At 41.7% G+C, this 26,562-nt stretch overlaps 5 protein-coding genes across 8 annotated transcripts in view; 4 read left to right on the forward strand and 1 right to left on the reverse strand.

Annotated features, from left to right (window-relative positions):
* The first annotated feature begins 203 nt into the window (after window positions 1-203).
* Alg14 (ALG14, UDP-N-acetylglucosaminyltransferase subunit) lies at window positions 204-921 on the forward strand. Its single transcript, XM_017179418.3, has one exon. The coding sequence runs from the start codon at window positions 278-280 to the stop codon at window positions 878-880; it is 603 nt and encodes a 200-aa protein (XP_017034907.1). The 5' UTR covers window positions 204-277; the 3' UTR covers window positions 881-921.
* On the reverse strand, window positions 863-3,664 carry mh (maternal haploid). Its single transcript, XM_017179417.3, has 3 exons — window positions 3,275-3,664; window positions 2,773-3,213; window positions 863-2,713 (listed from the first exon to the last, which is right to left on the reverse strand). Exons 1-3 carry the CDS (start codon window positions 3,371-3,373, stop codon window positions 950-952), a joined length of 2,304 nt encoding a protein of 767 aa, XP_017034906.1. The 5' UTR covers window positions 3,374-3,664; the 3' UTR covers window positions 863-949.
* A 216-nt stretch (window positions 3,665-3,880) lies between these two features.
* LOC138929286 (uncharacterized) lies at window positions 3,881-7,660 on the forward strand. Of its 2 annotated transcripts, none has more exons than XM_070288738.1 (4): window positions 3,881-4,037; window positions 4,137-4,174; window positions 5,352-7,133; window positions 7,424-7,550. In XM_070288738.1, the coding sequence occupies exon 3, from the start codon at window positions 5,387-5,389 to the stop codon at window positions 7,106-7,108; it is 1,722 nt and encodes a 573-aa protein (XP_070144839.1). In that variant the 5' UTR covers window positions 3,881-4,037; window positions 4,137-4,174; window positions 5,352-5,386; the 3' UTR covers window positions 7,109-7,133; window positions 7,424-7,550. The 2 variants fall into 2 exon arrangements, with proteins under 2 accessions (XP_070144839.1, XP_070144838.1); XM_070288737.1 differs by having other exon boundaries at window positions 3,883-4,037; window positions 5,352-6,973; window positions 7,424-7,660.
* Window positions 7,661-8,995: 1,335 nt separating this feature from the next.
* LOC108083558 (arginine/serine-rich coiled-coil protein 2) lies at window positions 8,996-12,991 on the forward strand. 3 transcript variants are annotated; one of them, XM_017179408.3, is made up of 4 exons: window positions 9,000-9,173; window positions 9,458-9,751; window positions 11,343-11,507; window positions 11,629-12,991. In XM_017179408.3, exons 1-4 carry the CDS (start codon window positions 9,111-9,113, stop codon window positions 12,790-12,792), a joined length of 1,686 nt encoding a protein of 561 aa, XP_017034897.1. In that variant the 5' UTR covers window positions 9,000-9,110; the 3' UTR covers window positions 12,793-12,991. The 3 variants fall into 3 exon arrangements, with proteins under 3 accessions (XP_017034898.1, XP_017034897.1, XP_017034899.1); XM_017179409.3 differs by lacking the exon at window positions 9,458-9,751 and having other exon boundaries at window positions 8,996-9,173; XM_017179410.3 differs by lacking the exons at window positions 9,000-9,173; window positions 9,458-9,751 and adding an exon at window positions 10,760-11,091.
* Window positions 12,992-13,766: 775 nt separating this feature from the next.
* The window catches only part of Gmap (Golgi microtubule-associated protein), a 28,144-nt gene continuing 15,348 nt past the window's right edge, over window positions 13,767-26,562 (forward strand). The window contains exons 1-2 of the mRNA XM_017179223.3: window positions 13,767-14,177; window positions 14,242-14,322. Coding sequence (XP_017034712.1) covers window positions 13,962-14,177; window positions 14,242-14,322 — 297 coding nt within the window. The 5' untranslated portion in view covers window positions 13,767-13,961. The remainder of the gene's footprint in view (window positions 14,178-14,241; window positions 14,323-26,562) is intronic.

Raw genomic sequence — 26,562 nt, forward strand, 5'->3', positions numbered from 1 at the left:
ATACTAGATAATGAGGCACTAAAACAATGTGCGTCAAGTTAGCGTCGTTAGCGTCGAAATGGAACGTGGGAAAATGGAACACGGACGATCTGGTGCTTTTCGTGTACGAGCGACAAAAAATACCATATTGTCCGTTGATGAGGTAACAGAACTAGTTCCTGATCCAAAGAACGAACCATGTTCAAAAAATACTAGATTTTTCCCACCATTCCATTTTGACGCTAACGGACCGACGCTAACTTGACACACATTTAAAAGTGCACTTCTGGCGAGGATTATGACCACCGCCGGCACAGCCAAATCCAAGGCCAAGTCCGAGTATCCCACCTACGTGGTCTTGGGCTCCGGCGGCCATACGGCCGAGATGTGCCGGCTGACCCAGGCGCTATTGCAGCAGGAGGATGTCAAGCAGGCGGGGAAGTACCAGCCCATACGCTTCATCCTGGCCAGCAGCGACACCACATCCGAGCGTCAGCTAAGGGAGGCCCTGCCAGTGCCCGTGGCAGCCCGCTCGGACTTTGTGAGGGTACCACGTAGCCGCAGCGTTGGACAATCCTGGCTTAGCAGCATCTTCACCACGCTTTGGGCACTCCTCTGGAGCTGCTATTTGGTGTGGCAAGATCGGCCGCAGCTAATACTCTGCAATGGTCCCGGCACCTGTGTGCCCTTCTGCTATGCTGCCTATCTGTGGCGGCTGCTCGGACGCCTGCCCGCTGGCTCCCGGATCGTGTTCGTCGAGAGTTTCTGCCGGGTGGAAAGCCTTTCGTTGAGCGGACGACTGCTGCTGCCGCTGGCGGACCTATTTGTTGTCCACTGGCCGGCACTGGCCACCCGATATTCGCACAAGCGAAACCTCCGCTACTTTGGTCGCATTTTGTAACATTATTTATTAATTAAAGAGATTAACGTAAAGGAAAACAATTCTCAAGTGGAGTGTGTGTGTGAAATCTCAGTGGCGCCGCTTCTTGCCAGGGCAGATTTGGCGATGGGCCTCAAGCTGGTGGCCCATAAACTCTTGACCACACTTCGGGCAGCCGACAGTCGACTTGAACAGGCCACGCTGGCGGCGCTGGCGCGGTGTTAGCTCATCCTCGCTGGCCAGCATCGAGGTGGAGTCGTCGCTAGAGCTGCTCAGGTTAAGGGCAGCGACCTCGGACTCAGTGTAGCCGCAGGAACGCAGTGTATTCTTGGTCGACTCCGATTTGGATTTGCGGCCGCGCACAGACGACTCTGTCTTGGTGACACCGCCTCCGCCGGCACGTTTGAAGGAAGGCGGCGCCACGCGCTGTGTAATACTGCAGCCATCCAAGTGATTGGACAGATCGATGCGCCTTATCGAATCGAAGCATATTGGACAGCAGACAATGTCGGTCTCCTCATTATTGACGTGGCTGGAGCAGCTGGGCACCACGTCGTTGTGGTTACGGAACTCCAGCAACAGCGAGGCGTGGCCATCCATGCCGATGGGGTTAATCGCAGGATCGTTGCCCTCCTCGCGCTCCTCATCGTTGTACTCGTCATCGATGAAGACGATATCGTCTTTGACGAATGAAATGGATTCATCCTCTAAAACTTCGCGCTTTACATTCTCCGAGCGCTCCTGGCTGCTCATGGGAAAGCGTCTTGGTGGCACCTTGAACTGCAGCTGCTCATCATCATCCTCGCTATCGCTGTCGAGGTTAACCGGCACTGCATCGACTTCCTCAATGGACTCCCAATGTTGTATTTCGCAGTCACTAGTGTCGTCGTCGCGGCGCCGCTTTTTGGGGTCCTTCCCAGCCGTCTTATCAATTTTTCTCTTGCTAGACATGTCCTTATGAGCAGCAGGCTCATCATCGGAACTGCTGGAATCATCGATTAGGTTTATCATAATCTCTGGGGCATCTCTGACCATTACATCCTCGTCATAGGACTCCCATTGTTCTGATTTTTTGTTGCCATTTACGCTGGGCTCACTGGGCGGCGTCTGCTTTTTCTGCTTGCCGAAGCGCCGTTCACGGATTTCACGTATGCTTCGGGCCTCTCCATGCGCAGCTCCGGGCATAGCGTAGCCCTCTTCGGTCTCTTTAAACGATGGAAACTTCTCGCGGTTGGTTTTCGCCGGCGGTTCATCATCTTCGCTGTCGCGGCTCAAGTCTCCGAAACTCTTAATGTTGGCTCCAGCCGGTTTTGGCTTAAACTGTGGCGGCCAGGGATTTGGCAATGTAGAATTATTGCCGCCCTGCAAGGGTTTCGATGGCGGAACGGCGCCCCGGACGGCATTATTGGTGGCTGGCTTCTTGGCCGGCGGCTTCTTAAACCACCCGCGTATATCGGTCTTGGGATCAGCCACGGCTGGCGGAGCCTTTTTCGAGGTTTTAGGGGGCTTGATTGCCTTGGGAGGCTTCGGTGCCTTGGTTGGCTCACTGACCTTCATGAATGTGCCGCCGCAATCGCGCTGATGCTTCTCCCACCACTGGTCGCTGGGGCCGGGAGCACGATTGGAGGTGCGCTTCACCCAGCCCATGAAGGGAGTGTGGTTCTGGCAGATCCCAGTGCAGCGCCAGATGTGCGTGCGATAGGCAGCCACCTCGTCGTGGAAGCTGTGGTACACAGTGATATTCGTGCCCGCCACCTTGTTGATCATGTTCATTTTTTGTTTAAAATTTGGCCCATGGCCGCCATTGCCCTCGCGCACGTTTAGGATAAAGAAGTAGGCGTGTATCATCTCGTGCTGCAGGACCAAGAGGCATTACAAGGACTGTCGAGTTCATCTGGATGTCTAATACTCACCAGCAGGGTCTCGACGAGATCTTTGCGCGGACGCAGCTTGAGCAGCGGCTCGCTGAGGCGGATGGTCACCTCTTTAATGTATCTATTGGACCTCTGGTAGCATATGCCAGCGCAGGAAAACATGCGCTTGCTCCACTCCAGGACGACGGCCCCGAGTCGATCTTGAAAGAATTTCTGGTTGAACCGACTAAACATCGAGTATATGTCGGGGCTAGGGTCCACCAGCTCCCACCCGGGGTGCACCAGGTTCTGGGTCTGATTAAGATAGTCAGGCGCCACATCCTCCGGTTTGTATGAGTCTTTTGGTTTCTGCTGCGGAGGTCTGGCGTGCTGCACACTATCAGGTTGTTCTCCGTCGGAGTAAATGAACTGGAGGCTGCTGTCCAGTTCGCTGTCATTGAGTTGAGCCTGCAGCTGCCGGGCAAACTGCAAATCCCCGTCCTGGGCATACGAGATGTCAGAAAATGATGTTTCCCCCCATGTCATTTGCTTAGCTACTCACTTCATCTGCCTGCGAGCGGTTTGCCGCGGTGTCATCGTCACCGTTTAGATCCTTGTGCAAGCGCATGGCCAGCTGGTAGTCGGCGTCCTCGTCCGACATGTTGCCAGTGTGTTGATCTCCGGAAGGAACTGGAGATCCCCCAGCATCTGTTCTTTCTTCAAACCTGGATGGATGCCTCGGAATAAGCGCGCCGTCGTGCAGTACACCGTTCTCTTAAAAATACCAAAGACGATAGTACCAACGCGTTAAGTGATTTTCGACGATATCGATAACAGTGTAAAATTGCGTGAAAAACTACAAAATTTTTAAAAGTATTGCGAGAAAAATCAAAATATTCGGAATATTAAGGCACACAACTGGGTGCGACGAGGACTGGCGACTGAAAAATTTTCAGTGAGAGTGATAAATGAAAAATGAGCATGACTCGGCCTGGCTATCTTGGATGACAAAAAAATAACAATAATTTACTGGATTTAATCTCTGCCTAAATATAGTAAATACCGCCGATAACTCAAATCATCGAATTCGCCTCGTTGAGTTGGTTTCAAACGCGCGAAGCGTACGGTGCGTGCTTTTTTTTTTTTTTTTTTTTTTTCAAGATGCCAGTCGTGAAACATCTTACCAATCGCCAAAAGAAGCGCCAGGAGAAATCGCGAGAAAGTTTAATTCCAAACGACGGCAAAAGCGGAAAAAAGACGAAGAGCGGAGCGGGAAAAACCCTTGTGTTAAGCTAAATCAAACGGCAAGTGGACTTGTTCCCAAAGTGAGTGCTACAAATTATTCTCCTTGCTCTGGTGCCGCTCTTCTCCGGCATTCTCCTAGCTTTTGTTTACCATGCTTCCCCAACCTTTGCCATTTGCAGGGAGGTGTCCCTAACCAGGTCGCAGACTCCATCGAACGGTAAGTTTACTATCTCAATTTATCCGGCTCGATAAAATCTGGCGTCGTCAACAAATCCCTGAAATGTTCATAAACAAACTGCGCGACGCACGACACCAGCAACAAAAAACATGATAACTGCCCGAAAAAACTGAATTTTGCTATCATGGAAGAGCAAGAGTGTTGGCCAAAACAAATCCTACGACATCCAGTGCCAGAATTAAAAGAAAACCTTTTTGTGTCCGTTCCTCCTATTAATTATCATTCGGCATTTCCTCAACGCATATTATTTAGTGTTTCGGACAACTCTTTGCCACAAATCAAAATAAAGATTTCATCTTATTAGATTTTTTGCAAATCCGGAAGTTGCTGAAATTTTGAAGCACGTGTTCTTTCGTGCTCGCTTTTGCTCTTCATCCGCCATGTTTTGTGCGTGCTTTTCAGTGTTGGTAAACTTGTGATTTGTTTTGTTTTGCATAAACATTTTCAGCAACATTTCCCTCATATTTCTCGAAGTCTGCAGGCGTTATGATACATCAGCGTTAAATAGTTTAGATCATATTCCAAAAAGTGTATATTTTAATGTCAAGTCTATGCATATTCATGATTGTTGGCGGCAATGTTTAGAGTAGAGTTTGTGTAGAGTGTTTAATTTCCAACCAATACAGGGGCTTATCCTGTCTCCCTCTCATTCTTGTGTTTTCGCAAAGTAAACGCCGATTTGGAAGAAGTTGGACCGAATGATGACTCTTTGTTACGACTTCATTCAATTTGGCTTCGTAGTTCTCCTCCATATAGTTTCTCTAGGTATTTATACTCGTCTTCTGACCCAATATTAATCAAATAACATAATACAAGAAAATAAGAATCTAACACTAAGTTTGTAGGAATTTGTTTTAGTTTACAAACTAATTTGGTTTGATTCTAATACCCCTTTAGCGTGACGAACTCCATCTATTAACTAATGTGACTAATAATTTTTATTAAATAACATTACTTACAAAATAAATAATAATACAACATAACAATAGATCCGGTAATTATATAATTTGTAACAATTAAAAAATGGGTTCATTGGGGGGGCATAATTTATATTCAAGGTTTTTGATATTTAAATTAATCATTTAATATTATTAATATTTAATTGAATTACTTAATCTTTTTAATATTTAATATATCTTTTCTCTGTCCACCGCAGACAGCCCTAGGGCACCTTTGCTTCCTTCTCCAGAAATGCCGGGATATAGCAACCAACTAAACAAGCACAGGAACTACAGAAATAAACCCATTAGGAAGTGCAAGAACCAGATAAAGGGACCGGTTCAGTATTACGGTCGCAAGTCGTTTAATCATTCGACAAGTGTTGTACACTATAAGAAAATCAAAGCAACATTTAAAAAGTCCAAGCTCTGGGCTTTAAAGAGGCTGCAGACCAAGAAAAAAAAGCAAGAGAAACGAGCAGTTAAGCGTAAAGCATCCTCAGCCGCAATGGCAGCCAAAGCTCCTGCATTGTCCAAGCCAGAATCAGCCATGAGCACCTCTGGACCAGCAGTTGCATCAGCAATTTTGACAGCAGAAGAGGAATGGCGCCAGCTGGACCTCGGGCCTATGTCGTTCCAGAGGTACATCCACGGATGCGTTGACTGGATGATGCGTCCCCCTGAAAATGCGAGCATAAATAAAGCCATCAGCGCTAGGCAGCCACCCAAGCTGAATCCTATCGGCTACGAGATGCTTGCCAAGGAGCAGATGTCACCCCGCACCCATATGGCCAATCCTCAGCAAGAGTGGGATGATGCCGTGCTACAGATTGCCATGCAGATGGATGCAGTGAAGCTTAGTGTTATGTCACCTCATGAATTCAATCTGGCTCTCATGGCAGAGGGTCTTGATTTCACGAAATTCCCTCGCCGCCAACCTGAGCCTGCCAACTGGATGTGCAAGGCTATACTGAATATCGTTAATGAGTCGAACGAGCCGAGCCCAAACAACGATTTTCTAGATTCTTGGCGCTTCCAAGATTCCTCCCCGCCGCTTTCTGGCTCTGAGATTCGCGCCCAGATAGACCGTGCCGTGGCGCAGGTGCCAGAAAGGTCGCTATCGCCAATTGCCGCCGCTTCGCTCGTTGTCCAGCCAACGTATGATGTTGTCCAAATGCCACCCACATATGATGATGAGCCTCTCCAGATGCCTGAGGAGGATCAGCAGGCCCAAACGCCTAAGCAGATAGCTAAACATCAACAAAAACCACCGAAGGATGACAATCGTCGATCCTCTAATAACTTTTTTCGTCGCCGAAACTCCTACCGTGCGGGAAGAGGACGTTTTTGGCAGACTCAGCTTTACCAGAACTGTGAGAATTATCAGTGCGAGGACAGGAACCACAATCCGCATCTTGAGCAGTCGCAGGTGCCGGATGAGAATTACAACTCGAATCTGATGGAAGCATCACCACCAGTAGAGTCATTCCAGGGCATGATACCTGCCCACAACTATGGCCCGTATCCGAATATGCCACCCTATCAGAATATGCCACCCTATCAGAGTATGCCACCCTATATGCTGTACCCAGGGGCCCAGCCAGAGCACCAGCCAGTGGCTGCTGATTCGGTAGCCAATTTCGGTAATCCACCGACGCCGATCAATCCGAGCAACAACAACAGTATCGTGGGACCACCACATCCATTTCATCAGACCAACAAGAACCATTATGCGCCCATGATGATGCCTCAACGAATATTTCCGAATCAACATCAACGAATGGAAGTATCCCACCGAATCAGGGAGATCAACGAGCGGCAGATGCAGCTCCAACAGCAGGTTGGTTATCTTCCTGGTTTTCATCCTACTTATCTTCCCGGCTACAACCCTTGGTATCCTTATGGCAATCCACCTGGGTATTATCTGATTTATCACCCTGGTGGTCACTGGCCGCCAGAGCCTAACATGCAGTAAGACACGTATTTTGTGGCTCCTACAGGTTCGTTGTCGGCGCTTATAATCAAAATGACTAATTCATTATAAATTTATATATATATTTAAGAGTTTGCAGAAGTAACTTTCTTGATTTTTAAATTTTTTTCATTTTTAAAGCGATTTTTAATTGTTTTGGATCTAAATTCAATTTTTTTTTTATACTAATCAATTGTTTATACTTTTTGCATGTATATTTAAAATGTAGTCTTTTTTAAATCTCGATTTGACCTTAGTAAATGTTATTTAAATGTTTTTAACAATGTAACCATTTCTTTATGTTGATTTTTAATACAGAAATTCCAAAAGTCTGGATACAGATTTTCGACATTGGGAGCTGCGAATTCACTGAGATTTTTTCCATTTTCACGGAAAAGAAATGTACCTCCTTGGAAGGCTAGTGATTATAATCCCACCTTTCCCTTTCCCTTTGGTCCTGGAAAAGAGAATGACTTCAAGCTGAGCGACGCGAATTTTCCACCACTACCCGTTCCACTCAAAATTCGCCAACTGACGGAGAAAATGATCGAATAACTGTATTTTATGGAACCTAAAGACTGAAGCAAAGTATTATTTTTTTTTACCGTTAAGAAGGAAAATGTATTTTTAAAGAACACTGAAGTGCCTTTTAAAACAAGCAAGCATTTTTTTAATGAATTTTGGAAGATGTGTTTTGTAATGCGAAAACGAATGTAATCATTTTTTTTGTATATATAAAAATGCATTTATTAACCAAAAATATTTTTTTTTAATATTTAAAGAAATGAAGTTCCTTTTAAAAATAATGTAAACATTTGTTTTACGAATGTTGAACTCATTTTTGGTTTTAGATTAAAAAAAAAATAGAACGTATACTTACACAATAGTGTAAAAGGAACTGGAACATACAGGAATGTAGCCGCTTTCTGTTTTTTTTTTTTTTTTTTTTTTTAACCTATTTAAAAAAAAATTAAAACTTATTAATATCTAAAAGGATAATAAAAATGGCTCAAAAAGGCCTTAATACCAAAAATAATATTTTAAATATTTAAAGAAATGTCAAAGTGCCTTTTAAAACAAGCAAGCATTTGTTTTACGAAGATGTTGGAGATGGAAGATGTGTTTTGTAAAGCGAAAAAGAATGTAATATATATATATATATATATATATATATATATATATATATTTTTTTTAACAAAAAAAAAGCATTTACTATAAAAAATAATATTTTAAATATTTAAATAAATGATGTTCCTTTTTAGAACAATGTAAGCATTTGTTTACGGAAGTTGACTTCTTAGTTATAAATTAAAAAAAAACATACTTACATAATCGTTCAAGATGAAATGAAACAAACCAGAAGATACAAGAATGTAGCTGATTTTTATAATTTTTTTTTTTTTGTGTTAAACTTATTATAGAAAAAATAATACTGATAAACATGGTTCAGAAAGACCGTAATACCAAAAAAGAATATTTAAAATATTTATAGAAGTTCCTTTTAAAAACAAAGCAAGCTTATGTTTTACGAATGTTGAAGACTTATTTTTAGTTTAAAATTTAAAAAAGAATGCATACATACATAATAGTTTAAGATACACCATATTCGAAATCTCAAAATTTAACTTGTGTATATAATAGAAACGAATTATAACTTTTTTTTTTATATATATTATATATTATTTTTTGTATTATATTTACGCAAAAGACTGTGAACTTCCAAAACAAAGGAGATGAATTTAAACGAATAAAGATGGAATTCTCAGTGTTTATACATACCAATAAAAAGAATGTAATGTTTTTCCTTTTTTGAATTGCGATAGTTTCTGACAACTTGGCGACAATTATCGATAAGTGCCCAAGTTTTTATTCCCTTTTCTGGCATATTTAGTGCATGCCTTCAACTGGCATATTTCGAACGAACGACCACACTGGCCGCTATGTTTCTCGAGTAATTTTTTTTGTCGCACTTTTCGGCGCTTAAACGCATTTTCTGCGAAATATAATGGAGGCGCTGGTCAATTACAGCAGCGAGGATGACCAGGACGATGCCGGCTACCAGATACGGGTAATTATAAAAACTCCGCTGAATCGGGCGCAGCTGGAAAACTAAATAAAAAAATAGAAAATCGAAATCCAATGTCAGAGCGCATTTTGTGTACACCTCGTCTGTGTGCGTGTGTGTGTGTGTCTGTGGTGGCGTGCGTGCATGCGTGTGTGCGCAAGGCGTTAAAATTAAAAAAAAAAAACTGATCCCATAATCCCCTACTAACTCTAATTTAGTTGTATATTTAGTGCTTTAGTAAAATAATGCGAATTTGCTGTTTCTGAATAGTTGAAAAATTCCCCTAGGCACCACAACAACAACAACAGCAGCAGCCTGCAGCCAAGGGAAAAACATCCGTAAAGCAGAGGGCCAAAAACAACATCAATAGTAGTAGTAACAGCAGGAACAACAATAATATCGGCAGCAGCGACGGTGACGGCGACGCCGACGTCTGTGCCGGCAGAGAGAGCGCCGGCAACGGCAGCAGCCCTAGAGAAAGGCCGAAAAAACGGCATCACACTCCACCGCTGTCGACGTCGCAGCAGCTGCAGCAGCAGCAGCATCATCACAGGAGCAGCAGCAGAGGCCGCATAGATGAGGTAAAGAATTGATGTTCTACAAAATCGATTTGTAAATACATATGTATATCCTCCATTGAGACAGTCTCAATCAAATGTGCGTGTGTCTGTGTTTCCGTAATTTTGGGTTGGAGCGGATGCGAATCTTCCACGCGATATTTCCTTCCGCTGCCAGCGCCAGCATCGCTGCTGGCATCTTCACACACATAACGGACAGCGGCAAACAGTGGCGGGCAGGCCATTAGGCACACATATGGACACAAATAATACACAAGCCCACAAATCAATAATACGGTTTCTCCTCCTTCACGTGCCAGCGTGCTCAGCCTTGATCTCAATTCCACTTGGATGTGTCAATGCGCCTCTAAATCCTGGAATTCAGGCATTAATCGATAAATTTACATTGAAATTCATTTTCTTTTGGAACAAATTTTAAAAATTATTTAATTTTTAATGTGGATTTTGATAATACTTTTGTGCCACTAAAATCACACAGTTTTTTTTTTTTTTTTTTTTTTTTTAATTCAACATTCTTACAGTTATTGATATAACAAAAATTATGTCAAATAATTAAAACTTCTGATTTTATTGTGTGTGTTGTGCCACCCGCCACTGTGCTCTGCCCCGTTCGGTTTCCGTCTCCTCCTCCTGAAATTCAGAATCTTTCGATCTGACCGATCGGTGTGACATGCGGCGCTGCTGTGCCTTGCTCCAACCCAATCCCCCCCAAAAGAAAAATGTTTAATTTTAGCCACTGCGCCAGCATAAATCCAAAAATTTGTCTCCTTTTGGCTCTGTTCTTTTGTCGAAAAAAGAAATAAAAAATCGAAAAGCCCATGTCGGTCCGCTTTGTGTGATTGCACACTTTGTTGTTGTTGTTTGTTGGGACCCAGCTTAGTTAAGTTTTTACCATTTTATATGCCAATTAATATTTAAATGACTAAACTCTACCATTTTATTATCATTGTTATTGTTATTATGTAAACGAAACCAAACCAAAACCAGACAAAAATCAAAAAACACTTTTAAAAAGAAAAAAAAAAATTAAAGAGTAAATCCTGACCTACGACTATTGACGATTCCTCCTCGCTCGTGGCAAATCGCACGATTGCCGATAACCAAATAGCCTCGATAACGCGACAATCGAACTGATTTGTAGAGTCTAGGCTTGTGTGTGTCTCCGTGGCTGTGATGTGGTGGTGTGCTCGTGTCCAGGACACGCACACCCACCATACACACGTCCGCACCCGCCCGCACATACACACTCACACACACACTCTCCCTCACTGGTGGCGCGAAAGCGAAAGCAAGAGAGAAAGTGAATGAGAGAGAGAAAGAGATTAAGAGGGAACCGCACGAAAGTGAGTATACAAAAAAAAAAAAGTGATCAAAAAAAAATCTTAACTACTCTCTAAGCAATCTAGGATACCACAACGGAGCCCAGCTCTCAGAGGACCAGCCTCCGTTCGGTTCCCCAGCCGGTGGCCACATACAATCGAATCGAACCATTCTAGCCCCTAGATTGTAGATCCTTTTGCCTGCCCAAGGAGTGGCGCTGAATCGCTTTAATGTAATTCTTCTCGGTGGGCTCTCTGCCCTCTTGCCGTTTCAGGATCCGCAGCAGAGTCGCCATCAGCGTCAGGAGCGCGACAGGGATCGCGATAGGGAGCGGGACTGGCACAGGAACAAGGATCGCGAGCGTGACAGGGAGAGGGAGCGGGAGAAGCGCGATCTAGAACGCGGCAGGGACAAGGAGCGTGACAGGGATCACAGCAAGGTGAGCACTAATCTCAAGTCCATCTAAAAATACCTTGAAAATATGCATAAAGTGTGCAATTCCAGGGAAACCTTTTCGTATTATTCCGTATCCCTCATTGAACCTGATTCTTCTCTTGCAGAACGAGCATCGTCATCATCGTACCAAAGACAGCCATGGTCACCGGGAGCGCGAGAGAGAGCGTGAGCGGGACAAGGACAGGGAGAGAGACCGGGATCGGGATCAGCGGGTTCGCGACAAAGATCGCCGGCGATCGGAGAAGAGCAGTCGCCATCACAGCGGCAAGGATCAGCGCCACCACCACCACAACTCCTCATCTTCCTCCGCTTCAGTCACAGCCGCAAGCGCTGCTACTCAGCGCCGCTCCTACGATGATCGCGGCGGTCGCCGGCGCCGTGATTCCCGCTCACGTTCCCGCTCTCGATCACGCACGCCCACGGGAACGCCGCCCTCTCGTCGCCGCCAGCAGGCGCAGCAGCATCAGCAATCGCGCAAATATCGCGAACGCGACTCTAGCAGCCGCTCCCGATCTCCCAAGGAAGAGCAATCCCAGGCGCTCCGCGGAGGAGCTATATCCGGAGCTCATCATCTGCTGAACAAATCCGGCGGCGGCGGTGGATCTTCAGCAGCTGCCTCCGTGGCAGCAGCGGCTGCTCTGGCAGCCGCTAATGCAGCAGCCGCAGCTATGGCTTCCGGAGGAGGCAACGCCAGCGGCAGCGGTCTTCTGCCCACGCCCAACTACGCACCCAAGATACCCTCGCTGATGTCCCTGGAGCTGGCCACCCCAGCAGTAGCAACTCCTGCGGCGGAACCTATCCAACTGCCCAGCTACTACAATCCGGGCATTATCAATGCCAATCGCTATGCGGAGCAGCAGCACAAGCGCAAGCTTCTTTGGGGCTCCAAGAAGAGCGAGGACTCGGCGAACAAGTGGGGCAACGCCCACTTTTCCCAGGACTCTGACGGCAAGGTGGCCTCAAAGTTTATGCGCCTGATGGGCATCAAGAATGCCGGCTCATCCGGTGATGGGGATCCTAACAGCAGCAGTGGCGGAGTTAGTGAGCCGGCGGAGGCCAGCAATGGCAATGCAGGCAGCGAAGCAAGCGCAGTTTCTGCCGGAGCAGCTCATGCTGGCGGAGCAGCCGGTGTGGGCGTACCGGCGGATGTCCAGCTGCGCCAGCGCATGTTCTCCAACATGGAGCAGCAGTACGAGATGGCACGAGCGGCCACTCACACAATGCGCGGCGTGGGTCTCGGTTTCGGCTCCCAGCCACGCTCTTTCTAGACGGGATTGTCGGAGGCTGAGAAAGAGAGAAGGAGGAGGAGGAGGAGGAGGAGAAGCTCCCAACCAGGCTGTAAATACCATGCCAATCACTCAACTCATTAGTCATGTCGAGCTGTTTCCCCCAATCCCTCTTGGTTTGTGTTAAGCCAATGTTTTTTTTTTGATTTCGAAATAAACGTTGCAACAAAAGAAAAGTGTGGATCCGAAGTGTTTTTTATTATTATTATTATTATTATTATTTTTTTAATATTTTTACTATATAGAATGAAGAGCTAAATGCCTTGGCTTGAAGGATATACATATATTATCTACCCTTCAGTACCAAACCTCAGGAATTCATCAGGAATTCCCGAGGATTTAAGCCATTTGGGAAGGAAGTCCCGAGGGTTTTCGCAAGAAATTCGTTTAGAGCATGAGTAAAACGAATTTCTAAGCTGTTTCTATAAAATGCATATATGAATTTGTTAACCGTCTTTATTGGCTATTAAAAATATAGCTTTCAAATATTTCAAAATCAATTAATTTGTTTGCTTGGCTGTTTCAGTTAAATTTGAAAAGTGCGCTCCTCCTTAATTGTGACGTTTTCCAACACTGGTCTGAACTGTCAAAGCAAGAAAAGTTTAAATATTTAAATTGATTACAAGAACCTGCAGTATTTTTAAGAAGTAACATTAGCTTTTGGGCTCTTTTAATAAATAATAAGGTGAATTAAACTCTGGGAACGGTGATTGTTCCTAAACATATTGTTATTTATCTTTTGTTTTATCTTGTGTATGTTGGGTTGCTATAACAAAAACAAAATGAATGAATTTAGTTAATAGTTAGTTAGTAATAAATGAGATTAAATCGGTGCAAATCCAAAGATTTGAATTTTTGCACTGCCGCCACGCGCCCACTGTCGATGTGATGACGAGCGCCTATCGATAACCGATAGTCGCTGAGAAGTGAAACAATAACAAAATCAGCTGCAAACAATTTGTGGTGCCACGCAAAAAACAGGCAACAGAAAGTAACGAAATTCGCCTGGAATCACCGCCCTGTCCCCCCGCGCGAAGAGAGTGAGTTACCATCTCACCGAGCAGAGACAACAACAAACGCCCCCGCCCCGCCACGCAGCGTCAGAGAGTGGAGAGAGGAGCAGAGCAGAGGCAGAGGGCAATCCGGAGAAGATGTCGTGGCTGAACAACAGCCTTAGCACGCTCAAGGGCCAGCTGACGAACCTGGCCCAAGAGGTGCTGGCCGAGACAGCTGGTCCCGGCGATGACGACTACCAGGGAGCGGCCGGAGGCAGCGACGAACGCGCCCGTACGGCACTGGAGCTACTGGCCGAGACGCAGCAGCAGAAGGAGCAGCTGGACAGGCGCTGCGAGGAGAAGGATCGCGAGGTATGGCACTTGTGCGATGTGAGCCTTCTCTGAGTCCGCGTATAAACGTCTCCCACCCTTCCAGATTGCCGCCCTGCGCCGCGAGGTGGCCAGGCACAACAAGAAGCAGCCAAAGCCAAGCACATCGCCGGAGGAAGCACAGTTGGTAAGTGTAAGCGAGGACCTGCAGCTGGCAACTGGTCTGGTTTCCGGTGCCGATGCCGGAGCCCCTTCCGCCTTCCGGGAACCACTGCGCGCTCAAGTGTTTGCTCTCCGCCTTATCGCCGCTCCGAGCATATCCCTGAATTAATATTTAAACTGCGATAAGCTAGGAGCAGCAGCTCTGCACACCCTCTCCGTGCCGGACGGGGGCTTATCTGGGTTTTACCTGATGCCACACAAAGTGGCCGGCTAGATAAGCAACGGACCCTCCCGCTTCCTCCCCCGGCACATTCCGTGGAAACCGAAATTATGAAATTTCTATTTGATTCCACATTCGGTGTCGTGTATTATTTGCCTGGCTGTCATAAATCCCGGCCAGGTCTCCTTTTCGATCGCCCCATATGCTCCTTATCTAGGCGTTCGCTCCCCAATCCTATTCCAATCAACGCTGCCAGCCCACCCCAGTCTGATGGCTGCTTGTTTTATTTAACGAATTATTTCTGATTAAGCAAGTCTCTAAAAGCCAACCCCAAAGGGTTCAACTCCTGGCGACGCTCCTGGAACTGGAGAGCTTGCCAAAGCGCAACTGTACCAATTCTGATAGCTGAGCTGAGCCAACTCTGTAGGGTTTGTGCCTAAGCCTTGCTATAAATAATTTCTTTATTTAATATATGTGCATATCCTAGATGAAAGCTGAGCAAAAGAAATAATCAAGGAAGAAGGTATACTTTCTTCCTTGATTATTTCTTTTGATTTTCCTTATTGAAAATCACTTTTCATAAGACTCTTGATTGATTTTTTTCAGTACAATTGCGGCATTATTTTCAACCTGTAACTTGCTTAAATTGATTTCTTTATATTTTGGGTGCTTGAAGATAGCAAAATAACATTAATTAATTTATTCAGAACATTGCAACTAAGTATAATACAAAAGTTATATTTATAGCCTTGTAGTATAATTTCAGTCAGAAGCTTGCAAGACAGTGAAAGAGTCTTTTCCAACCTAATAAATATTTATTGTTGATCAACATTAAAAGGCGCCTCTTTGTAGCACATTTCTTAACCTAGATTTCTAAACATAGAAAAAAATAGCATAAAGAAGCGGAAATTAATGCATTTTGGGCTGAGTTAGGAGCGATTTATGATTCGATGCCATGATCCGATGGCAAACTGCAAGGGTATACACATTTCAGCTTCCCAAAGTTAGTTCCTTTCTTGTCTTGATTTGCATTAAAAGCAGAGTCGATCTAGTCATGTCCGTTAGTCCGCTTGTCCGCCGATTCGTCCGTTTATCCGTTTCTAGGAAAACTAATGTCTTAGTTTTAGATAACTATCTGGAAAATATTTATATTAATTATTATTGTATTGTATTAATATATTCATTTATATATCAGGTTTCAGTATAAAAATGAAAACAATCCTTTAAAGCTTTAACAGCAGAGTCGATCTAGTCATGTCCGTTTCTAGGAAAACTAATGTCTTCGATTTAAAGCCATGATATATATATTTCCCATAGTCTTATTTATATATCTGGTATAATTATTTAAAATAACCCTATTAGGCATCAGCCTAGTCAATCTAGCCATGTCCATTTGTTCGCTTTTCCACCAAACTATCCGTCAATCCGTCTGCCTTTCAAACTGTCCATATCCTAGTTTGAGAGATATATGGAAGATACCTATACTTATATTTATATATATTAATATATCACGATTTACTATCTAAATTTAAACATCAACTGCTATCGTTGTAGCCAAATTAGTTCTTAAAAACTGATATTTCGGAACTCTTGTAGTACTTTTTCTGTAATATAAATAACTTAAGGATCTAACGAATATATATTTAGCTGACATTTTTTTTTTTGAAAATAACTGGGAATAAGAAAATCAATAACTTGATACAATTTCCCAATAAATATATATACTTTTAACATGTATTCCTTGGAATTATAACGGTTCTTTAACTATACTTCATTTTGAATGTGCTTCCTGCGCAAGTATATATGTATAGTTTCTGATCACAGTTTAGGCGACTTTGTTAAACCCAATTACTTATATTATATATAACCTACCCAATATTGTATGTATATTGATCCATAATTTCTCCCCTTTTAGACACTTTTATCTGATTAGCTAATCAAAAAATGTAAAAAAGTGATTCCTAACGAGGAACATAGATCGCACGACAAAGATTGATAGATTAATAGATCCAGGAATAGATCCAGGAAGCCAAGGTGATTTATTGTCTTTAGGGGGTATCCCTTGGATACCCTTTTGCCTTTGCAGATCACACAGTTTTGTAGTGTAAACCCTAGTTTTTGACCCCCAACTCCCCTCAGTTCATTAATGTTGGTTAGATGTTGTGCCACGATACTCCTTTCTGGGTTATCTCGTATCTGATTATCGACGGTTATCTATTGGATCGATAACAGGCGGGGGCCACCATATTGTTTTGCATAATTGCGCCAGGCGGCCGGCGATAAGTGTGTGCTGCCCTCATCCTCATCCCCATCCTCGTGTTCCTCATTCCCATCCCATGGCTGACATGAGCCTCCCCCAAGCCTGACACTATCATCCCCATTAGGCGGGCGGGCATTTTGGGACATCTGCATCGCACCATGCTTGGTTATCTTATCCGGGACCGGGGACGACAACAAGCTGGCCAGGATCGGCAAAGGGTTGTTGGGGCCCTATAAAAGCCGGGGCCACCTGCTGGCTGCCATTCATTCGGTGCCGTGTGATCGATTCACGTAGGAGACCCGCATAAAGTGTTCATTTCCACCAAGTTTTCTTTCCTCTGTTGGTTCGTGTGGCTCGTTCCGTTTCGAAGTAAAAACGCGATTTGCATTTGAAAAAAAAAAGAAGAAAAAAATCGTTTGAAATTTCCAAAAAGAAGGCCAACCGCATTTGGTAAATTTTTTCTTGTATTTAATTGTTTGTTCTTTGCATTCTTTTATTTTTATTACCGGAAGTTGCGCGACAACAACTGCAGTTTCTATTTATATTTATATTTTTTTTCATTGTGTTCGTGTGCTCTCCGGTGTGTACTTATTCGGTATTTATTTTGGGTGAGTCGAGTCGAAGGTAATCTTTTTTGTAAATTCCCTTATGCAACGACGAATTAGTCTAATTGTCAAATTTAAAAACGCAATGATTAGGTGAGAGTCAGAGTCGGGAAGCCATCGACACGAGGCAGCGAGCACGCACCTGGCGATGATAATGGGGTCGCGTCAACCAAGTTAAAACAAAAAAATGGGGGAAATTAGAAGGGATATTGGGTTTAAAAATGTTGTATTTTTTAAAATCTCGGACCAAAATACACTTAAAAATTAGGGTTGCTAGCCTCATTGACATAATTTAAATGACAAAAATGTGCAACTAATTTGTTGCATAGGAATTTCGCTAAAAAAATATTTATATATAATTTTATATGGTTAAAAGTAGTGTTTTCCAATTATGATCTTGAATTAACTAGGATTAAAAAATGTTTATTCAACATGACGAAATGCAGTAGAAAAGGTATCTAGGCAAATGTAGCTGCAAAATTAAGAAAGTTACAGTGGAGAGTGCATAACTACGATGTACTCAATACCTTTAGCTTTGATTCAGCCAAGTCACATTCCCTAAAACAGCTTTATCTAAAAGATAATTTTTATAAATATGTTATAAAGTTTATATAATAAAATACTCTACAGAATGTTGCTAGGAAAATGTTGCAGGAAAAATGTTGAGCAACATCTTTCAACACATGAATGTTGCTCATCAACTTTGTTGCATAATTTATAATATTTGTTTATAATCTTCCATATATAATATTTAAATCCTAGTCAATCCGAAATATTTAAATTAAAATGTAATTAATTTGTGAATTGTATTCCTGCTGCCGTAACTCATTTAAAAGCTGTTTTATAATACTTTAATTCAAAAAATTCAAATTTAACGAAGCTAGAAAACTAATTAAAAATATAAAGAAGAATAAACAACAGTTATATCATGATAAATCGGAAAAATACCCCAAGTATGATGACAATTTACGCTAATTTAAAAAACCAAGCCTATATTATATTGTAACAGGAAATGCTACACATTTGTTATAACAATACATGTTTATGCTTATCGAAGAGAAAGTATACATAATATAAAATATATAGAATATAGGAAATATATATATAGAACCCACTCTCCACGTGCATAATCATAATTATCCATATCGTGGAGCTCTCCTGATCTTGCACAGATTTCATTAGAGCGGAAATGTTGATTGGTCGCTTGGTTGGCTCCTCGTTTGGGTCATTGGGAGGGTTGGGAAAGGGGTGGAGGTCCGATTGGCAGGCAGTTACTCCATTTTAGTTTTTTTGTTTTTGGACACGTCAACCGAAACCGAAACCGAATCGAGTTCCATTTGATAAACGCAGTTTGTTACGCTTGGCCAAACTGTGTCAAATGTGTCCACAGGTGCACTTGTTGCTACCTCACATGGCCCCCCAGGCACAGCCCCTGCTCCTTCTGGTCATCTGGACATAGATTTGCCACGGTTTGCGAGATTATTTCTTCTCTGTACAATTTGATATGGCAAATACTTGTAGAGATGAGAGCTTATGGGGTTGTCGATTTTCAGGAATATATCTTTTTATTTATTTCACTAGCCCATCTTGGTTTTATAATATTATATTCAATCATTTAATGGCTTGAGTGGCATGGATTACCCTGTGTTTGTGTCATTGTTCCACATATTTTTCAGAGCCCAACGAATCTGTGGGATATGACATGATTTAGTTCGAGGGTTCGAACCATTGATGATGCTTTATTTAATATTAAAAGGCTGTAGACATATTTCAAAGTTGTTTTCCAGATACTCTTTTACGAGGAAATATATTTAATATTTTTTTGAATATTTTAATAAATTATAAGTTATAGTTATAAAGGTCTTTTTTGGTAGTAACCGATTATTATATATTAAAAACCCATTGATGAGGCTCAAATCGAATATTAAAAGTCTGTAGAAATGTTGGTCTTTAATTATATTTTGTATTGTCATTTAAATATATCTTTTAAAGGTGTTTTCTAGATACTTTTTACTGGGAAAATTATTCATATATTACAGCTATAAAGGTTTCTTGGTATTAGTTTTAACCAGGTTAACTTTTCATATATCTACATATCCCTCTCCCATTCTGTCTGTTTTATAATCGTTGTAACTATTGTGGAGACCTGCACTTATGGTCAGCGAAATCATTCAGCTATGATGATGACGATGATGATAATGCATCATCGTGATTTGTTTTTTTTCCCCTTCTAAGCACGAATGAGAATGACAATTTTTCATAAGAGCTTCGGGGCAACCCCGAGTCACCATTCCGCCCACAATCCGGCCCAGTATCCGCCGCATTTCCCACCAAAAACTGACCCGCGGCCAATGCGATGTCAAACGTTGCATGTCGCTAAGTGCAGTTGGATGTTGCAGCTTGTAGTTTTGCAGTTTTTGGCTTGAAGTTTTCAGTTTTTTCCGTTCTCGGTGTGCAGCTTGCAGTTTTGCGTTTTGCTGACGATCTGCTGTCGGCAGAGACCAGCAATTATTTTATAACATTCGTTCCTCGGCCCCCGACTGACATTGTTCGGCTGCCCGTGGGTTTCTATAAACAATCAGCGAAGCGAGCGGCCAATTTTCACTAACTGCCAAACCAGCAGCAGCAGCCAAACGTGGAAAATGGAAAATGAGCAAGAAAATTTGTTTAGAATTGGGAGTTAGCCGAAGTGGGAAGTACACTTTGGGGATTTATTAATGGGTTTTCTCTACATTTTCCTCAGTTAGGCGAGTAATTTAATAGTTTTTGTTGTTTTAAGCTAAAACTAAATGATTGTTGGTACAAGTATAATTAATTTTAAACAAATTAAAGCTCACAAAAAAAATATTAAAGTTTACAACAAAGGTAAAAGAATTTTTTTTTGATTATAAGGAAGTTTCTTTTATTATTTTACGTGTTTACATGCAACGAAGCGCTTTCTGCCTTCGACTCCGAGCTCTAGCTTCTAGCTCAAAAAACTTTCCAAATAAATGTAGAAACCCCATATACCCTACCACACTTAGGGCACATGGAAAAGCTGCCACTTGGGAACAATGCGGGGGACACAAAACGAAGCCAAAATCTTGGTCCAAATCAATTTGCTGCCTGTGAATGGGGGCAGCGATGTCGGCTTACACACACAAACACACAGGTGCATAGTTGGCGCTGCCGGGCTTCCACATCGACCTCCACATGCACTTGCACGTCCACGTCCGAATCCGAATCCGAAGCCGAGTCCACAAACCACGTCCATTTCCGTTTCCATTTAGCTTCGCGTGCTTCTAACGAGCTGCGCCAGCTTTGAGGCCTAAATGCTGCTGTCGCGGGGGGAGAGGCGGGTCGTAGATCCATCAAAAGGGGGTAAGGGGGGGGGGGTTCCATTCATATGCGCCAGGGTTGCCATGGCTACCAGCACAAGTTGCTCAATTTGCGTCGCGTTTAACCTTCGCCTGTAATTGCATGTGCTGGAGTCAGGTCGCAGTCGGAGTTAGAGCTACCTCCCAAGATCTCAGATCATCAGATGCACATGCAGATGTTGAGGCAGGGGCGCCTTGCAAAAGGGGTTCGTTTTGTAGAACACAAAGAGGGGAAATATCCTGTAAAAGGGGTTATAGAAATTGCTTACTTAAAGATCAGGATTTGAGCGTTTCCTTGAAGGCAAGAATTCACATTTTTTATACTCTAAGAGTTCTTAAATTCTCAGGAATTGATTTCTTTCTTGCTACTTAGAAATCTGTATTTATTTATATGTATTAAATATTATATATTAAAGCCTCTTGAACAAAGTTTATCAACGGCTATATAATAAAATTCTTAAGCAAGAACAGCTGCATTATAAAAGGTATAGACTTCTGTTTCTAATTTTTTTTAGCTTACCAAATTTCAGCGGAGTAAATATAAAATAAATAAATATATTAATAAAATATAAAAAAAAATCAAATAAATTTTAAAAAATATAGTGGAGAAGTTGGAGAGACATTAACAAAAAAAGGTAATAACCTTGCATGTACCCCTTAAAAACGATCATAACTAGCCCAAAAATGCAGTTATTTTAACTCGGAAAGCTATATTAGTTATTATTAGGGTAACAAATCTGCTTATTACAATTTTAAATAAAAAAAATTAATTAAACAAATTTGTTTTGTAAATTTTACGATTAAAACTTTATCAAATTTGGAAAAATATGAAAATTCAGCATTTTATATGAAAAATTTTGGGAAAAGAAGAAAGAAAATCATAACTTGGCTATCAAATTTGCATAATTAATTTAGTGGCTAGAGAGGCAAGACTTCGGCAAGGCTTCGATTATTGAAGGCCCGAAAATCCCTAGGATTTAGGTCCTACCTCTGGCAGCTACGCTTCGAAGCCCCGGCAACAACGCCTCTGTCCGCTGATCACAAAAATGTTCGAAAATGCATTTGTCACGCAAGCCGCTGGACACATTTGTGGCATTCTTTTGCCTGATTCATATCGCAGATTGACGGATTAGTAGAGAATTCAAGGTGGCCCTTTCGACGCAGATCTCGGCTTTGTCTTTGGCTTGATTCCCAGAGCCTTCCCTCTAGGTCAGCTGGGAGAAAACCCCCTAGATCTTTCCAAGCTGCGGCGTCACCCCCTAACTTTTTTCCCTATATGTATATATACTTATATATATGTTTTAGTTTTTTTTTTTTGCAATTACCAAGCGCCGACTGACTGGCGAACAAATGCTAATAAGCATTAAATTATGAAAAGATTTTTCGTTTGCAGGCCAGTCGGGCCGTAAATGACGAAATTTAAGCATCCATATATTTATGGCCCAGACTTTTTGCACTGGAAAACTACTGCGAAAATGCGGTGACGCGGAGGGGGGTGCTGCGTTTTGGCGATTTTTATTGGCAAGTCGCGCAGTTGCATAAACACAAGGCACACGAAAAATATAGCCAACGGAGGAATAGGAGGAGGAGGAGGAGGAGTTGTACCCAGCCCAGCGACGACAGCAAATGGAAATATGTTCACCTGAGTTGAGTGTGTGTGAAAAAAAAGAGGAAAAATACATATATTTTAGATTTCAAACAACGCAACTAAATGCTTATAACTAAAAACCAAACTGCCGCCGGTGAGCGAAAAAGAAAATGGAAACTAGAACGCCCATAAAAAAGTCAAACAAATTGAGCGAGGTAACCGAGGCTGTCCTCGCTTTTCCAGGGTTTACCCCTCGCCACACTTTGGGCATTTTCCAATTAGCCAAAAAAGCCAAGTCATAATATGGCTGAAGGTAAAAACAAAATGAGTCCTTAGCCAGAGAAGAAAGCTTTAACCTACTAAAGAGTTGGAAATAGAATGCAATTGAGTTTAGAATAAATATTAAATACATAGATTTTCTTAGGAAAATTTATAATCTAGCTTTATATGGAAGTCTTTAGAGTAGTTTTCCATTGGAAAATGCAATTCTTTGAAGGTATTTTAATAATTTATGGTATTTTTTCCTGAAAGCCAATCCTTTGAGGAAATCTCCAGGTTTATATTGAAGACTTTATAGTAGTTTTCCTAAGGAAAACTCAATTCTTTTAGTGATTTTCCACTATTAACTTATATTCATATTTTTCTTTCTTTCTTTTTATTTGAATTCTTTGGAATGGAATCTTTTCTCTCTTCTTTCTCCACTTTAATTTCCTCTAAAAATCAGAGTATATATTTGCTTTGGCCTAAAGGGAAATGGTATTTTGTTTGTACGCAAGAAAAATTGTAGTTTCCACGAGGAAACTTTATTTCTTGTTTGCTTTTTCATTTAGTTATCGTTAAACGTAACTCAAAACGATAACAATTGCAGCATTGGTTGGTTATGTAGATATATATTCGTATATAGAAACAGGAATAGGAGATACAGGTATATAAGAGAAGGTGAGAAAATACAAGAGATTAAAATATATATATATATGAACTAGAAGGTTTTTGCTGGTAAATACAGATTCAAATGCAGCGATTAAAAGATGGAAGATTCATAAAAACAAGAAGTTTTAAGCAGGTATTTAAAGATACAAATACTGAGCTTAAAATGTATAAAAAATATATAGAAGAACAAGGGTTTTTCAGCAGACAAATACAGATACAAATACTGAAATTAAAAGATAAAAGAAATCAAAACTAGGATGTTTAAGTAAATAAAGATACAAATACTGAGATTAAAATATAGAAAAATACAGAAATTAAAAGATCGAAAATATAAAGAAGAACAGCAGTTTAAGCTGCTATACATAAAGGTTTTTTAAATGTAGAAAATATATATTAATAATATATATATGTGTATAATACAAGTATTCTAAAGTTTTAACTAACAAACACTTGATGATTCGGTTTAAACGAAAACCCAAGAAAAGGTTCTTAAGGCAACACTTCCTTTGCAATCTAGCTTACATCTCATAGGTTTTTTATCTGCAAGATTGGTGCAAACCAGGAAATGATAAGGAAACCCGAAAATATCTAAACTTAATATATTTAATACATAGCTCATAGAACCCGCCTAAACGCTCTTTATTCCAGTTTAAGATCAACACTCTTTACACTTTTAAGCCGGAGACCAAGTCTGTTGTGGCTCCAGCTCTTTACCTCCAGTGCGAGCAACTGTATCTGTGTATCTATTCCCCGAGATCTCTGTGTATCTTTGTGTATTCGCGTCTATGCTCGAGGTGTGCATCTTTGCATCTTAAATGGAACGAGCGAGACGGTACGCTGTGGAGCGACCGAATTGAAGCGCGTTATTTGAATTTGATTTCTTGTCTGAATTTTAACAGCAACGTGTTAAATGAATGCCAACACACAAGAGCCGTGCCTCGACAGCCGGCGGTGCGGTCTTCATCTCTCCGTTGCCAGGTAACTAGTATCTATCCATCTATCCACACAAGAGAGATGGAGATGCTGATGGTGATGCTCTCGCACCTCGCCCCATGTGCTATGTACCATTTACCTCGATTCTCGGGGCTCCTCCTCGAGTGATACCTATCCGATCTGGTCCAGATCAACGTCAGAGCATTTCGTCATCAATCTATATCCACATCCCTGCATCCGTATCCGCATCTGTGTCTCCCCAGCTGTATCTTTCCCTCGCATTTCGCCTTCGGTGACCGCTTTCTTTAACTTATGCACGTACCGCCTATGTGGGTATCTGTGTTGGGACAGTGTTTTCCACATATTGATCGAACGTGTGCAAATAAAATACAATTTAAATATTTATTATCTTTGCAGTTCGTTAGCATCTTGTATCTGTTTAAGGCAGGGTGGTGGTAGGTGGTACTATGTTTGAAGGGGGATTTAACCTAGATACGGGGTTTCTATAAGGAATATATTTAAAAATCTTATTCATTTTTTTAACTAAATTCAAGATTAAAGAGTGGTTTTATCAAAAAAATTTGTAGAATGGAAACAAAAGGTTAATATTATGATTGTTCTAACGATTCTTCTTATAGAACCCTTTTCTTATATCATAAATATCCAAAGAAAATAGGATAATGAAGGCCAAAGGCTACTAAGTACCAAGAAGAAAGTCTTTTTAACCATTTTTTGTATTTAAATAATTATATTTTATGTATTTTGAAACCCCCTTTATGGCGCCTCTGTCTTTGGTTTGGTTAGTGTAACCTCAATAGTGAATGGGACTGTCTCAAAGGGTTTTTCTTGGACATTTTCACTGTGAAATGAAAACAGAGAGAGAAAAAAGAAACTCCCAAGATGAAGAAGAATATATTATACAATCGATTTTAACTATAGGCGCCACAGTGGCGGTGCTCCAAGGCGAAAAAGGGGCTACTTAAATCATGTTAAACTGGCCGGTGTAAGTGGAACAAGGAAGCCCAGAGTCTGGAGTAGGGAGCAGGGAAAGGAAGTACGAGAAGCACTAGGTAAGTTAAGGTAAGGTACGGTAAGGTAAGGTAAGGTGAGACAAGGTAAACCTTCCCCCCTCAATTCGCTTTGCATTCGCAACAGAACGAAATGCATTTGAAAAGCGATTGTTAATGTTGTTACAGTTGCTTTTGCTGCTTTTGCTATTGCTGATAAAAGAAAAGCCCCAAAACTAATTAACGCCTGCAACGTGTTTGCCTGTATATATATCATATATATGTACCTATATGCCTACTCTGTCTCTGTTTCACCCAACTGTTGATAGTGCCCCAAGCCGAAAAGGTGCGACCGAGATAGCCACAATGGGTCTGGTCTGAACAACGGCTGTGTGTATATGTATATATATATATATTCCTATATAGGAGAATATATACAAGTATATTCCTACCGCCATGGGTTGCCTGTATTTTTATCTGCTAATTAAACACAGACGCTCGATTGCGCCAACAGCAACACCAACAACAACTACAGCGGCAATAACAACCCGCTTAAAGTCAACGACGTGGCCATATGGAACACTAACGCTCTCTCCCAATACACCCAAAAAAAAAAAAAAAAAAAAAACCCAGAATATATACATATGTATCCACAGAGAGAATGATATAGTAATGATATACCCCAAAATGCCAGTCTGATATATTTCTAATTGCTTGCACAGCAAAATGAAATTGCGGCTCTGGCTTTGGGTTTCCCATTGCCTGAAGGAACCCTACTTTTATACATATACATATGTATAGAGAAGTTCCTATCTAGACTTGACACGTAATACCCATGTGCCTGTGTGGGTTGGGGGGGAGGGGGCTTATCCTGCCATCCCGCTCCAAGCCCAAATCGAGTCAGTGTGCTGTGAGTGCGTGGATATCTTCTTGGCTATTTGTTTTCTTTTAACAACTTGCTATCTCCGCGTTCTATCAACTGTCGAAAAAGGGGAAAAACGATATCTTAGAAATATAGATACGATAGAGATTCTATAAGTTGAATCGATCTTAGCCTATCGAACTTGAAACTCTTATTTTAAAGTTACTTTTTGAAGAGAAAATCCTGATAGAACGTAGGGGTGTAACCAATTCGAAAAAATCATGAATAAAGGTTGTAGAATCTAAGTTTAGGAACCCCATTATAAACATTAAAAATCGTTTTATCAACATTTATCTGTATTTATTCATATCTATCTATATCTATCTGTATATATTCTTATCTTTTTGATCCCCCTATGTAATTACTACTCACAGCAGAGACTGACAAGGGTTAACACAGACAGTTAACAGTAATAGATGTTTGTATTTCCTTAATATTTATCGA

Source organism: Drosophila kikkawai, chromosome X, assembly GCF_030179895.1.
Source record: "Drosophila kikkawai strain 14028-0561.14 chromosome X, DkikHiC1v2, whole genome shotgun sequence".
In the NCBI taxonomy this organism is placed as follows: domain Eukaryota; kingdom Metazoa; phylum Arthropoda; class Insecta; order Diptera; family Drosophilidae; genus Drosophila; species Drosophila kikkawai.